The sequence below is a fragment of the Labrus mixtus genome, chromosome 4 (genome assembly GCF_963584025.1).
Source record: "Labrus mixtus chromosome 4, fLabMix1.1, whole genome shotgun sequence".
Taxonomy (NCBI): Eukaryota; Metazoa; Chordata; class Actinopteri; order Labriformes; family Labridae; genus Labrus; species Labrus mixtus.
In genome coordinates this window covers 19,346,414-19,359,743 of record NC_083615.1, presented here as the reverse complement: position 1 = coordinate 19,359,743, position 13,330 = coordinate 19,346,414, and the positions used below count along the sequence as shown (strand labels likewise).

The 13,330-nt window shown below is 46.2% G+C and overlaps 2 protein-coding genes across 6 annotated transcripts; both read left to right on the top strand.

Moving 5' to 3' along the window:
* The first annotated feature begins 419 nt into the window (after nt 1-419).
* Nucleotides 420-4,453, top strand: LOC132973004 (trichohyalin-like). Of its 3 annotated transcripts, none has more exons than XM_061036190.1 (4): nt 420-552; nt 1,510-1,603; nt 1,763-1,850; nt 2,163-4,453. In XM_061036190.1, exons 1-4 carry the CDS (start codon nt 510-512, stop codon nt 3,189-3,191), a joined length of 1,254 nt encoding a protein of 417 aa, XP_060892173.1. In that variant the 5' UTR covers nt 420-509; the 3' UTR covers nt 3,192-4,453. The 3 variants fall into 3 exon arrangements, with proteins under 3 accessions (XP_060892173.1, XP_060892175.1, XP_060892174.1); XM_061036192.1 differs by having other exon boundaries at nt 1,510-1,607; XM_061036191.1 differs by lacking the exon at nt 420-552 and adding an exon at nt 828-1,397.
* Nucleotides 4,454-5,044: 591 nt separating this feature from the next.
* On the top strand, nt 5,045-13,330 carry LOC132973003 (uncharacterized). 3 transcript variants are annotated; one of them, XM_061036189.1, is made up of 14 exons: nt 5,646-5,776; nt 5,809-6,425; nt 6,558-6,651; nt 6,763-6,850; nt 7,113-7,449; nt 7,690-7,783; nt 8,044-8,131; nt 8,314-8,620; nt 8,903-8,996; nt 9,154-9,241; nt 9,428-9,746; nt 10,235-10,328; nt 11,052-11,139; nt 11,295-13,330. In XM_061036189.1, exons 2-14 carry the CDS (start codon nt 6,419-6,421, stop codon nt 11,862-11,864), a joined length of 2,268 nt encoding a protein of 755 aa, XP_060892172.1. In that variant the 5' UTR covers nt 5,646-5,776; nt 5,809-6,418; the 3' UTR covers nt 11,865-13,330. The 3 variants fall into 3 exon arrangements, with proteins under 3 accessions (XP_060892170.1, XP_060892169.1, XP_060892172.1); XM_061036187.1 differs by lacking the exons at nt 5,646-5,776; nt 5,809-6,425 and adding an exon at nt 5,045-5,604; XM_061036186.1 differs by having other exon boundaries at nt 5,643-5,776; nt 5,809-6,651.

Sequence of the window (13,330 nt, the reverse complement as noted above, 5' to 3'; positions counted from 1 at the left end):
ATTCATGAAGATTATTAAAAACGTGGCTTGACTTTCATGAATCTACACTTGTGATTATATTGTTTGGCCAAAATAATTTGCGTATCTACCCTTTATTAGAATATATGTTTCTGTCATATTAAGGTCTCAGAGTTTGGACCACTGGCACACGAGACGGACGAAAAAAGCAGGTGTTTCATAAATTTGATTTTTAATAAGGTCGATACAATTGAACACAGTTTAAACACAAATAAATGTAGTTTATCATCTGCTCCTGATGGTATTATTATACAGAAGAAGAAGAAGAAGAAGAAGAACCTCTTTCCGGTTCTCGCCGGACTTTTTCTTTTCTTTTATTGAACAGCATTCCTAAAGGGAATACAACATTTAGCATATGAAACAGTATTCATGTAAACATAAAAACAATTCAGATAGATCATATATAGATATAGATAAACAAATAAAATAAATACATAAAAAATAAGACATTTCCGGTTCTCGCCGGATGTTCAAAGTGTTTGGATTTCTTGATGGAAATGGAGGATTCGGGGAAAATGGAGAACACATACAGACGTAACGTCATTTAAAGTCACTTTTATATGAATTTATAATAGTTAAGATCATGTTTAGTGAACAGACTCGCAGCTGAAGAGAATTTTAATTTAAGACGCTGTCGTTGTTTAGCTTTTTCTTTAGAAATGATTCATTCACTGACATCTAGTCAGATGTAATATCTGTGTGATGCTTAGCAACCACAATAGAACTCAAAGGCAACGAAGACTGTTATGAATTGTTGTTAAATATCAGATATGTCGACAAACTCTGTCTGAATTACACGAATACGTTAGCAGCATATTTGTGTAATTAATCCAGTGTTTTCTTTTTTTCTCTTGCTGCAGCTTTTTTTTTTAAATCATAAAAATAACTGAGATTATGTATTTCAAGTATGTCGTACTTACTACACATCTTGTTTTTAAGTTCTTTTCACAGTTGACTTGTTAATCATTCTTAAACCTGCAGAGTGCAGCTGAATAAACAAAGCAGATAAAGGTCCATCACATGCAGGGGCGAGTCCAGACTGTTTGAATGAGGTGGCTGAACCGGGGAACTGGTCTAAAGTTTGTGCACACAGAAATGAATACATTTATTTATTTACCTATTTTTATCTCCATTTATCATATCTCCTTATCAGTAACAAGAGAATGGCCCCAAATTCTTATCTTTCTTCTTCCCTTCATTCTTTCAAAACTAGTCCAGCATCAAAATCTAAATACTTCGGGGGCCCACGTGGCCCAGGTGTCCCGTACCGAGCTTAAGCACGATTGCCCCCACTATCAGATTCTGGACATGCCCCTGCTCATACAAACAAACAAACAAACAAACAACTGAATCCCAAACAATAAATCGTTCTCTGGGAGGTTTGTAGGAATAATGATACATTTATACATCATATGAGTTTCTGTTTTCTTCTTTACTCTGATTGTTGTCGTTGTTAAATTCATCAATGGATTGAGGAATGTGTTTCCACAGTGACGGACAGAGACACCAGACTGATGATTCAGCTGCGAGCCACCAATGAAGCCATCTTCACGGGGAGGAGGAACTCGGCCATGAGAGGCTGGAAGTCAGTCAGTTTCCTCCTCCATCCATCAAACAGCATCTAGAGACTGCATTTAATGCTGCATGTGCAATAATATAATAACAGATATAATCCACTCAGATGTTAAAAAAGAACAATTTACAAAACGTGACAGTGACAGTGAACTCTGACCTCTCCCTGCAGGGCGATCAGAAGAGAGATGGGGCTCCACGGGGTGATGTCAGCGCGGCAGCTGAAGAAGAAGTGGGACAACTTGAAGGAGAAATACAGAGTGAGTCCAGTTTTTATCTTTAAGACCGACACCAGAGTCACAACACCTGAAAAAATGAAGACGGAGTAAACGGATGAATAACACGCTTCGGGGTATTCCAGAACAATAAAACTTTTAACATGTTTGATCGTGTTTTGATCAAAGTCGAGGTCAGATTTATTTACAGAGCGCTTTGAAACAAAGAGCAGGCGTGAGAACAAACCTCTCAGCCGTTAGTGACCGACGCGTTTGGGCGTCTGTCCTTCATCAAATTAAAAGTGGTTTAAAACTCTTCAAGGTCTCTTTATAGTCTGATGTCCTCTTCCTGTGCAGGCGCTGAAGAACCCTCCAGAAGGCATGGAGACCCAGACCCAGCCCAACTCGTGGCGTTGGTTCCAGCTGATGGACGAGGCCATGACGGGCCGCCTGGCGGGGACCGCCAACATCGTGCAGCCCTCCGTGCTGGACGAAGAGGATGACAACGCCCCAGCCACGCCTCCGCTCATCCTGCCTAACATGGCGACACCGTTCTCTGCTCTGAGTGGGGCTGAAATGGCTCCTCTGGAAGACGATGTGACGCTCGAGGACGCCATGGAGCTGAGAGACATTGAAGACTGCAGGAAAGTGGAGTTAGAGAACAAAGCTGAGCTTCTTCCTCAGATAGTTTCAGTGGAGCAGGGAGACGGATCACAGGTGAGAATCCCTGTGTGTAAGCCGCAGACTCAAACTGCGGTGAACAGCAGCCAGACCGCCGTGTTCTACGCCACTTTACTGCCCGAATTCACGGTGGAGAACGGCAAGACGCCCTCCTCCTCCAAATACATGGTCAGGGAGACGGTGGAGGTGGACAGGAAGCTGGCGGAGCTGCAGAAAGAGAGGCAGGCTCTGGAGAGAGAGCAGGCCGAGTTCGACAGAGAACTCATCGCTTTGGAGAAAGACCGAGAGCTGCTGAGAAGAGACGCGGCGACACTAGAGAGAGACAGGACGAGTCTGGACAGAGAGCGGGCGGCTTTAGAGAGAGACAGAGCGGCCATGGAGAGAGACAGAGCGGCTGTAGAGAGAGACCGGGTGTTTCTGGATCGAGACCGGGCGTTTGTGGACAGAGACAGAGCATTCGTGGAGAGAGACAGAGTGCTGGTAGAGCGAGCCCAAGAGGATTTAGAGAGAGAGCGAGCTGTGTGGAGGAGAGAGAGGGAGGGCGAGGCCGAGAACGGACATCCTGCTGAGATGGCGTCAGAAAAAGAAGTGGTGTTACAGACCAGGTTCTACCAGAGGCTGACGGCAGCAGATCTGGATCCAGAGCAGCTGGAGACCAGACAGAGACTGGTGTCTTTGTTCCAGAGACTCGTGGAGAAGCTGTGAGCCGAGGACGCGTCGTTCTATGTTCAGAGATTTCACTTGATAAAAGTCTCCAAATCACAAAGAATAAACGTGTGGATCACTGAACTCTGTGTGTAGGGTGGGCACGATAACAGAAACTTTGATGTGATTCTAGTAAAAATCAAACAATCTGGAGACCTGTTGGGATACCACAGCAACAAAAATAGAAATCCTATGACACACGGTTTAAGTTGCAGAGATACATCTCGATACCAAAACGTTGCCATTGCTTCTGTGCTATTTAGCCAGTGTGGAGGAGTGAGCCTGCAACTTCTGATGGATTCATTCCTCTCTTTAGCACCTGATTTATGAAACCAAGATAGTTTTGGATCCTATCGTTCATCACAGTAACAGAGAATGTATTGTTTTAAAACATGTGGAATCAAAAAGTATTGAAGTATCAAACCTTAGTCCACTCTTTTAAAGGTCACATATTATTATAAAATCCACTTCACCATGTTTCTCTAACTCTAATATGTGTCTGTAGTCCGTTTACAAACCTCCCAATGATGAGAAAAGTCCATCCTCTCCGTCTTTCGCCTGCTCCACTTTTCAGAAAATGTGTGCTCAAACAGGCCGTTTGGAGATTTTCCCTTCATGACATCACAAAGGGCAGTAACCCCTCCCCCAGGTGGGTGACACTCCCACAGCTAGGTGTTTGTTCTGCCCTCTGAGTCTGCCTTCTCACCGTAAACAATAGGACATGGAGCGAGAAAGCCCGAGACACCCAAGCCCTTCAAGAGAGGGGGCGTGGTCAGACACAGCTCATTTACATATTTAAAGGTACAGACACAGAAACAGCCTGTTCTGAGCAGGGCTGAAATAGAGGGGTTTATAGACATGATTAAATACAGGCTCAGAGTGGATTTGGAACAAGAAACTTCACACACGTTTTGAGGAGCTCTGAGACTTATTTAAACTGGTTGAAGAGGAGGAGGATATGTGACCTTTAATTCAATCTCAGTCATTGTGACGTGCAGTAAACTGTTTTGCTGTTTTTAAGTTATTTTAGTTTATTGAGAGTCATGTTTGACGCATTGAATTCATGTGCAAAATCTAACCTATCTCTCCTCAGCTGCCTTTTTAATAAAGGCAAAATGACCTCAAAAGACACCAACAATGAATGATGATGATCACTGTTTTATTTGTGTAGTTTGCTGCTGCAGACATGACATTAAAGCTCCTTTGATGAGTTTTCCTCTGGTATTAAACAGACTGATATCAAAGGTCTCCTCTTATCCTCATGTTCACCTTTCATGTCATCAGTCTGTGAAACCTTTAGAGCAGCATCACATGATATTATTGATCTGATACTGTCATCAGTTTAAAAAAAAAAAAAAATTTCAGTGTCTGCCTTAATATTATTTAAAGCTGCTGTCTCTTTAAGTCCCCCCTCCCCATGTGCCCACCTCTTTCTGATTGGCCAGCTCTCTGGAAGCTTTCCAGGAGGCAGATCGCTGCAGGGCTGCCGTCCAGTGCTGGGAGAAGAGAGTCTACGTCAGAGGTTTTAACGGCTTGAAGCCGTCTCGTGAAGTATGTTTCAGTGTTGATTATGCCTTAGTCTAAAAATTGCGACTTTTTTATCTCATAACTTTAACTTTAATCACAAAATGATTTATATTTGTCATAATTATGACTATTAAATAACAAATGTGACTTCATAAAAATCATAATCATAAGATAAATTTAGGCTTTTTTGTCTTTAATAATTATTGTGCATATATTATCTTTTTATTCCTTTCTGGAATGAGCTTCTTTATAAATATCTTTTTGGACTGTTTCTGTTTACGTCTAAACCCCGCCCTCCCGTGCTGTAAGTCACGTGGTGGAGGGCGGACCACGGCGCAATATCAAACGCACCCTCCTCTCAAAGCAGGGGAAACGGGATGTAGGCTAGCTCCGGTACCGATAACCGTTTTTATTTATCGTTTTATTCTCTCCGGTGATGATGACACAACGGAGGTCGGGATCAGTCCCGGCTACCGGACGCTGCTGTCTCTCTGTGGCGGGAAACCCCGCGCCGTGTGTGTTTGTTGTTTAGCTTAGCCACCGGAGCTAACCAGCTGCCTGCTTCCTTTAACGGGTACAGGGTGTTAGCTTCGGAGGCTAACCGCCGCCTGCTCGGTTTTCCGTTAAATCTGAACCGGACAGCTTCCGCTACAGGATGGACGGAGAGGAGGTGCTGTAGGAGAAACGGAGCCGGTAAACCTGCAGGATGCGCTAGCGGAGGCAGCTAGCATCAGGCCTGAACACCAGCACACTACCACACCTCCTTGTTTCCTTCCTTCCTGCCTTTCCTCCTTCCTCCCTAGGACTCATACCCTCAATCCTTCAATGATCACAATGGAGTCAGCCCTGAACCCGCTGCAACAATTCACAGAAAACTCCTATAAAAGTGAGAAGAGTGGACTAAAAGTGTGCTAGACTCTGTTTGTGATGAGCTGTTCCCTCTCTCATATTGACCTTTCGATACTTTCGATTTCAGAACGATATCATGTCAGATATTTAAATGAGTGATGGTATCGAAAAGGGCCAAATCTTTATGAATTACAGATCTTAAGTCACATGTTTTAACCAAACACTGCCACGAGAGAAAGAGGTAGAGCGCTGTCTAAAGATGTTGCCATCGTATTTGTGCTATTTAAAGATTTATTTTTCAGGGCTTTATTTGATTAGACAGCGGACAGAGTAGGAACCCGGGGAGAGAGTGTGGAGGGGGTGGAGCCACAGGTTGGTATCGAATCAGGCCAACAGCTTTGACGACTATAGCCCGCATGCACGTGGCACAGCCTAACCACCAAGCCACCTGCACCCCCTAATATTTGTGCCATAGTACCCCCCTTTTAGACAGCTTTTGCGAAAGTGCCGTCACTAATGTCAGCCTTCATAAAGTCTTTGTACGTTTATGTTGATTACACAGCGGCGGGATATTGGTGTGTCAGTCTGTGAGTTTCAACGTTGAGGAAGAGCACAGCACAGCAGGAGCTCCTCATATACACAAAGTCAGACATGCACACACAGTGCTGCGCTCCACAGCTGCCTCAGCTGATCCTGTCTTCCCTCTCTGTTACTACCTCTGAATAACCATAACCCATAACGCCTGCTGACATCTAGATTAAAGGCGAAATGTCTCAGGGGTGTAAGTCTCAGCAGTCTGAACAGGGTTTCATTACGTAGGCTTTAGACAGAGTGCAGGATCTTTTCCCACAATGTTTGGTAATTTAAAACAAGTAATTACTCCAATAATATTGTTTGTCCAGGATCTTTATTTTTGTTTACATGGTTTTGAAACAGGTATCGATATCATTAGATTTTTTTTGACTCGTCTCACATATATCCACCTAACAGTGACGGAGGAGGATGTGAAGAGGCTGATCGAGTTCAGGGCGTCCAACGAGGCTCTGTTCACCGGGAAGAGAAACTCTGCAAAGATAGCGTGGAGGTAAGACCCCAACCGACCTCTTTTAAAACGTGACTGAGGTCTGAGGTGACGTTCTCTCAGCGAATGCCAACCCCCCCCCCCCCCCCCCCCCCCTTCCTGTGTGTTCCTCAGCACCATCCTGAGGGGTCTGGGTCTGGAAGGGAAGCTGACTGCAGATCAGATCGCCAAAAAGTGGGACAACCTGCGGACCAAATATAAGGTAACGATGGAGCGGTCGACCGATATTGTTTTTTCAGGACGAAAAGCAATTATTAGTCGTTCATAACCGACGCTGCAGGCTGCTCTCGTCTCTTTGCATGTCAGTGGCACACCTCCATCTACCAGAAGGTCTTTACCTTATTCACCTGCTGCTGTCTTTGTATCTGTGTGTTGTGTTCAAGTGCAGCTTCTCTGCGCGGACACAGGAGCTCTTTGTTCTCAGGTTGTTGTGTCTGGGACTTGAATCTTTCCCTCTCCTCCAGGACCTGAAGCAGCCCTATCAGGGTCAGGACCACATCGGGGGTGTGGTGGAGTCGTGGCCCTGGTTCCACATCATGGATGAAGCCATGCAGGGTCGCCTCTTCAACAGCAACCTGGTGCTGTGCCCAGAGAACGGCAACAACGCCGCTCATCGCTGTAACAACCAGCAGAGCCAGGCGCAGGAGAACACAGACATCCTGGAGTTCCTCATCAAAACCGAGATGGACGACACGGTGGCGGCAGAAACCGCAGAGAATGATGGGACGGTTCACACAGACGCTCAGCCTGTTGAGGGCGTCCCCATGGGCTGGAGGAGGATGAGCGAGTGCTCGTACAAAAGTAAGCAGACGCTGCAGCTCAGAGTTAGTTTGATCTGCAGGGCGGCTCACAGCGGATGATGGAGCTTTCTTTATGTTTTCATGAACACCTGCACAGGTGTTTGCCCCGCCCCTTTTGTAACTTTTAAAATCCAACACGGCCGGCACATGTTTTCTGATGCAATGATTTACTCTGTGTTCGTCCCTCTGGCCTGATTTAACTGAGCAGCTGTTGACTGAAAGTTCTTCTTTTGACTTGCAGTGAGTGAACCAGAAACCGAGCGGATGATCAAACTCCGAGCTGCAAACGAAGCGCTCTTCACCGGCAGGAAACATTCAGCCAAACCGGCGTGGAGGTGAGCGACACTTTTGTGTTCTCGATGTCGGTCTTTTCATGAGATGATACCTAATGTTTGTTCATCTGATATCCACTGTGTGCAGCCTCTGTCAGCAGGTTTCATAGTTGTAGTTACTCTGAGAGGTTTCTGATTACTTTCTTTAGGAGAACTTTTTTTTTGTATTTTACTAGTTGAGTTGTCTGACGTTAGCTCATAATTATGACTTGGGCAATAAAAAAAAGAAAGACTTCCAAGCTGAGTGTCGTCTCTTGTTGCAGAGCCATCCTGTATGAGCTGGGGCTTCAGGGGAAACTGACCACAGACCAGTTAGCCAAAAAGTGGGACAACCTGAAGAGGAGATACAAGGTAGGTCTGTCTGTCTGTCCACGTCCAACTCCAGAGATGACCTCAGATAAACAAATACTCTAACTTGTACTCGAACACGTCTCACTCAGTGAGTTCACATGGGCAAAGCAGCAGAGGCGTCCCTGTGAGTCACCTCTGTGTTTTCAGGAGGACGATGTGCCGACTTTTCTGTCTCCCATCAGGAGCTGAAGTTTCCGGCTCGAGGCGTGGAGACCAACCCGAGCTCCTGGCCCTGGTTCTACAGAATGAACGACGCCATGGAGGGCCGATTCATGGGGGCGGCGCCCATCCTCACGCCTATCGTGGAGGACGAAGACGAGGACTGCGAGCCACTGTCGCCCACGCCGAAGAAGCGAGCGAGGCGGAGCCGAGGGGGCATGGCTGAGTTCCTGACGGAGTCCGAGATGGACCTGCTGGTGGATACCGAAGAGAAGAACGGATCCACGGCGCTGGGAGAACTGCACCGCATGGCTGAGTTCTCGTACAAATGTAAGACACACTGCAAAAAGTCATGGCTGAGATGCATTGTGGGTAATGTAGGCCACATGATTTCACAGGGAAAGAACATGAAGGGATTAAAGTTTACACGTCTCCTACTGCTGCATCAAACGTATGAAAGTGAAGAATCTCTCATTTTCAAAGAACACCGAGGATGATCTGAGCGCCGCGTGTATGCTGGACAACTTAAACGGGTTTTTAAAAAGGCTTCTTGAGTCAATAATGTTTTGGTGATCAGCTGTTCACTCGTAAACTCTTTGATCTTCATCACAGTGACCGAAGACGACACCAGGCGACTGATCGAGCTACGAGCTGCTAACGAGTCTCTGTTCACCGGGAGGAGGAACACCGCCAAACCAGCCTGGAGGTTAACAGAGACTAACATCTGATAATATTCACGATCGTTATTTAATATCAAAGTCATTAAAATGATCTACATATTGCATAACGTGTCCGTGGTTTCACGATCACTCTACAGCTGTAAACTAAAGATCGGAGTCTTCATAAGTGGTTTTTGTCCTCAGGGGGATCGTGAAGGAGATGGGTCTGACGGGGAAGATCACACCCGACCAGGTGGCCAAAAAGTGGGACAACCTCAAGACAAAGTTCAAGGTGGGGGCAGGGGGAGACGGCTCTCTACAATGTTTAGAATTTAGACTGCAGTACTCATTTTAACCACTAGGGGAGTCAGAGTTATATACTGCTCCTTTATTTAATTATATAATCATGTACAGAAAATAAATGTTTGAATTGGTCTCTTTCCCCGTTTATTTAAAAGATTTTTGTTTTTGTCTTCAGGACCTGAAGTTTCCTCCGCGGGGGATGGAGGGTCAGACTAACCCCGCCTCCTGGCCCTGGTTCCAGCTGATGAGCGACGCTCTCGAAGGACGGCTGGCGGGAAAAGCTCCTAGAGTGACGCCAGTTTGGAGCAGCGAGGAGGACGGCGTGTTCGTCTCATCTCCGCCCCCCGACAGAGACTGTTTGATGGCAGAGAGGGGCAGCGTGTCGGAGCTGGAGAGCATGGTGGGCGGGGACAACACAGAGGCCGATGGGAATGTGACGTACATCGACGCCAGCGGAGAGGAGTGTTCGACCCCTTCGGACCTCTCCTATAAGAGTAAGACAGCTTCTTCTTCTATGGTGTTTATTTAAATCACTCTCCTTAGTATGTGCATGAAGAAGTATTTGATAGAAGCATCAGATACAGGTTTAGAGAATTTCATTGGCTACAAGAGATGTCAGTCATTGGCACAGTCGTGTGATTGGCCGTAAGAACAGGTGGGGGCACCCCCTTAAACAAAGGCTCTCATTGGCTGTTATGAGGTGTCATCTAAAGGTCAGCGACACAGCTGAGGTAAATCTGAAGTCTGAGGATCGTTATGGAGCTTATGTGTTTGGATTAAATCTTTTACTGGATTTAGATCATGGGGGCTCAGTTTGGTGGACACTGTTTTACCTGTGTGTGTGTGTGTGTGTGTGTGTGTGTGTGTGTGTGTGTGTGTGTGTGTGTGTGTGTGTGTGTGTGTGTGTGTGTGTGTGTGTGTGTGTGTGTGTGTGTGTGTGTGTGTGTGTGTGTGTGTGTGTGTGTGTGTGTGTGTGCTGCAGTGACAGATCAGGACACCAGGAGGATGATTAAACTCCGAGCTGCCAACGAGGCGCTCTTCACTGGAAGGAGGAACGCTGCCAAAGCTGCCTGGAAGTAAGAGCATTATTATGAATAATACATTTAAAAAATATTTTACATCACTTTTAATCAGCCCTGGTCTCTCTCTCTCTCTCTCTCTGTCTCTGTCTCTCTCTTTTTCTCACTCTCTCGCTCTCTCTCTCGCTCACTCTCTCTCTCTCTCTGTCCCTCCCTCTCTCTCTCTCTTTCTCTCTATCAATTCAATTCAATTCAAATGAGCTTTATTAACATGACAGATCAACAATCTATGTATAGCAGTACAGAAAACATTTTGAACAAATGATTACAATATATACAGTATACAAATATAACAAATATGAATAAAAGACATTAACAATAACATGATTTACAATAACATTATTTTTACAGTGTATTTCTATGAAACATTCAGTGTATTTTGTCTCAGTTTGTGACAATCATGAACATATTTAGCAGCTCGTACTGCACACAGACTTTTCTCTCCACATAGATAGAGCAGCTTCTGCGGATCAGGGAGATAGAGAAAGTCAGGATATTTATTATCAATGTAATTAAAGAGAGCCTCTCTTAAATCTTTATATATGTCACAGTGTAGGAGGAAGTGAGATTCTGTCTCCACTTGTCCTTGATGGCAGAGTGAACACAGCCTGGCCTCTCTGGGTAACCAGTTCTGTCTGTGACGGCCTGTTTCTATGGTCAGACTGTCCACTCAGTGGACATATCTCTATCTCTCTCTGTGTGTGTCTCTCTCTCTCTCAGAGCCATCCTGAAGGAGCTCGGCCTGCAGGGGAAAGTCTCCACCTACCAGATGGCAAAGAAATGGGACAACCTGAAGAGAAGATATAAGGTAAGTAAACAAACACAGATCATCACATCACCTGTTCACAGTCTGAACAACTGTGTACCTGACCGCCCCCTTGTTTCTTTTCTTCTCCTCTTTCATCCCCACCATCCTCTCCTTTCATCATCCCTCACCTCCTCCTCCCTCACCTCCTCCTCCAGGATCTGAAGTATCCTCCGGTTGGGATGGAGAGCGTAGCAGACGGCTCCTCCTCCTGGCCGTGGTTTCATCTGATGAATGAAGCGATGGAGGGCCGTCTGGCGGGCAGCGCCCCCCTTCTCACACCTGTCACCCTGGACGAGGATCAGCAACCAGAACACACCCCCAGACATCGCTCCCGCTCCGCCCCTCCCCCTCCTCCCTCAGTCACCTCGGACTACGCACAGGAGGCTTTTGTTGACGGCGTGGATCAGAACCAGCGGGGCCCGGAGGTGTGTGAGGGGCCGCTGGTAGGACTGGAGAGGGAGTGGGAGGTGGTGGAGAGGGAGCGGGCGGCTCTGGAGCGAGAGAGGGAGATGGTGGAGCGAGATAGGGCATCAGTGGAGAGAGAGAGGACGGCTGTGCAGGCGGAGCGGCTGTGGTTGGAGAGGGAGCGGGCGGCGGTGGAGCGGGACAGAACAATGGTGGAGCAGGAGCGAGCGACGCTGGGGAGAGAGAGGGAGGTGCTAGACCAGAGAGCGTTGATGCTAAACTCTGTAGGACACGCGGGACACCTCAACGCCCTCATGTAGACCAGCACGCCACAGGGACAAGGAGCGTCTCCATAGAAACTGACCGGTCTGTGGTGGAGGTGTGGCCCTCCTGTCAGGAGGAGTAACTCTCGCTGACGGAGCTCAGAGGAGGTCTGAGGTGGAGAGACGATGTTTGTCTTCCACACAGAGACGCTGCAGGACGGAGAGCTGCACAATTCAAAGCTTGATCATCTCGATCAGGATTTATGCTCCACATGTCGAGTGTAGATTAGAGACAGATTATTTATGGACTTTCAATAAGAAGGGAAATATTCTGTGTGTCTGTGAAGAGATGCTGGAAGATGAAAGTGCCTTAAACCTTCCTGTGACTGACAGGCCGCTGCCATGGCGACCTGAGAAATATATCATTTAGTGTCAACCAACAGCATGCGACACGAGCGAGCGTTTTCAGTATCATAGACATGAACGAGGAACCAGGGAGCTTCACGTGCCCGCTTGTTTTACAAGATGGTGAAGCCTTTATATCACTTCCATGACTGAAATGTTCTTTGAGTTGTGTCATCACAAAGCAAAACTTGATTCAGCTCACCGCCGTCAGCAGCTCTTCAATTCAAAGCACCACACTTCATTTCTCCACCTTCAAAATAAAAGCACCACATGTTCCACTGTTCACAAGGGGAAACTGAAAATCACAGAGCGGGCGTCTGATGCTGTGTGAAATCGTCTGAACCTGTGAGGACTCACCTGTATGAGGACTCACCTGTAAGAGGACCCACCTGTATGAGGACCCACCTGTATGAGGACCCACCTGTATGTGGACTAACCTGTAAGAGGACTCACCTGTAAGAGGACTCACCTGTGTGAGGACTCACCTGAATGAGGACTCACCTGTAAGAGGACTCGCCTGTATGAGGACTCACCTGAATGAGGACTCACCTGTAAGAGGACTTGCCTGTTGTCATGTGAGCCCCTGTGGACTGCGTTGATGTGCGTTCAGGTGTTTGTCGTCGTTTGTTTTGGCTCCACTTTTCTATTTATTCAAAAACACGTTCTGTTGTGTTTTTATTTTCACAAAGACGCTTCTTCGTGTTTGTTCACACCTGAGTCACGTGACGAATCTCTCTGTCTATCCGGAGACTTTTTGAACGTGTAAAAAAAGAAATTCCCGATTTTTAACTTTTCTGAAGTTTTTGCTTTTTGTTTCTGCTTCCTGTCGGGATGAAGCTGACTCACATCTCTCTTCTGTTGCCTTATTTTATATTTATTTCATATGTTCGACGACTTCACTCGTTTCTTGTTGTGTTGCAGAAGGTTCTGTTTTAACCAATCACAGGTGAGCTTGTGAAAGAGGGTGTAGCCAATAGGACGAGTCGAAACTACAAAACAAAATATCAACATGAGATTAAAAAAATACTCTGATGTTTCACAAATGACTTTGACATCATGTTTTTAATGTTTGTTTGTCAACCAAATTAAAAATGTCAACAGGTCAATAGAACTACAAA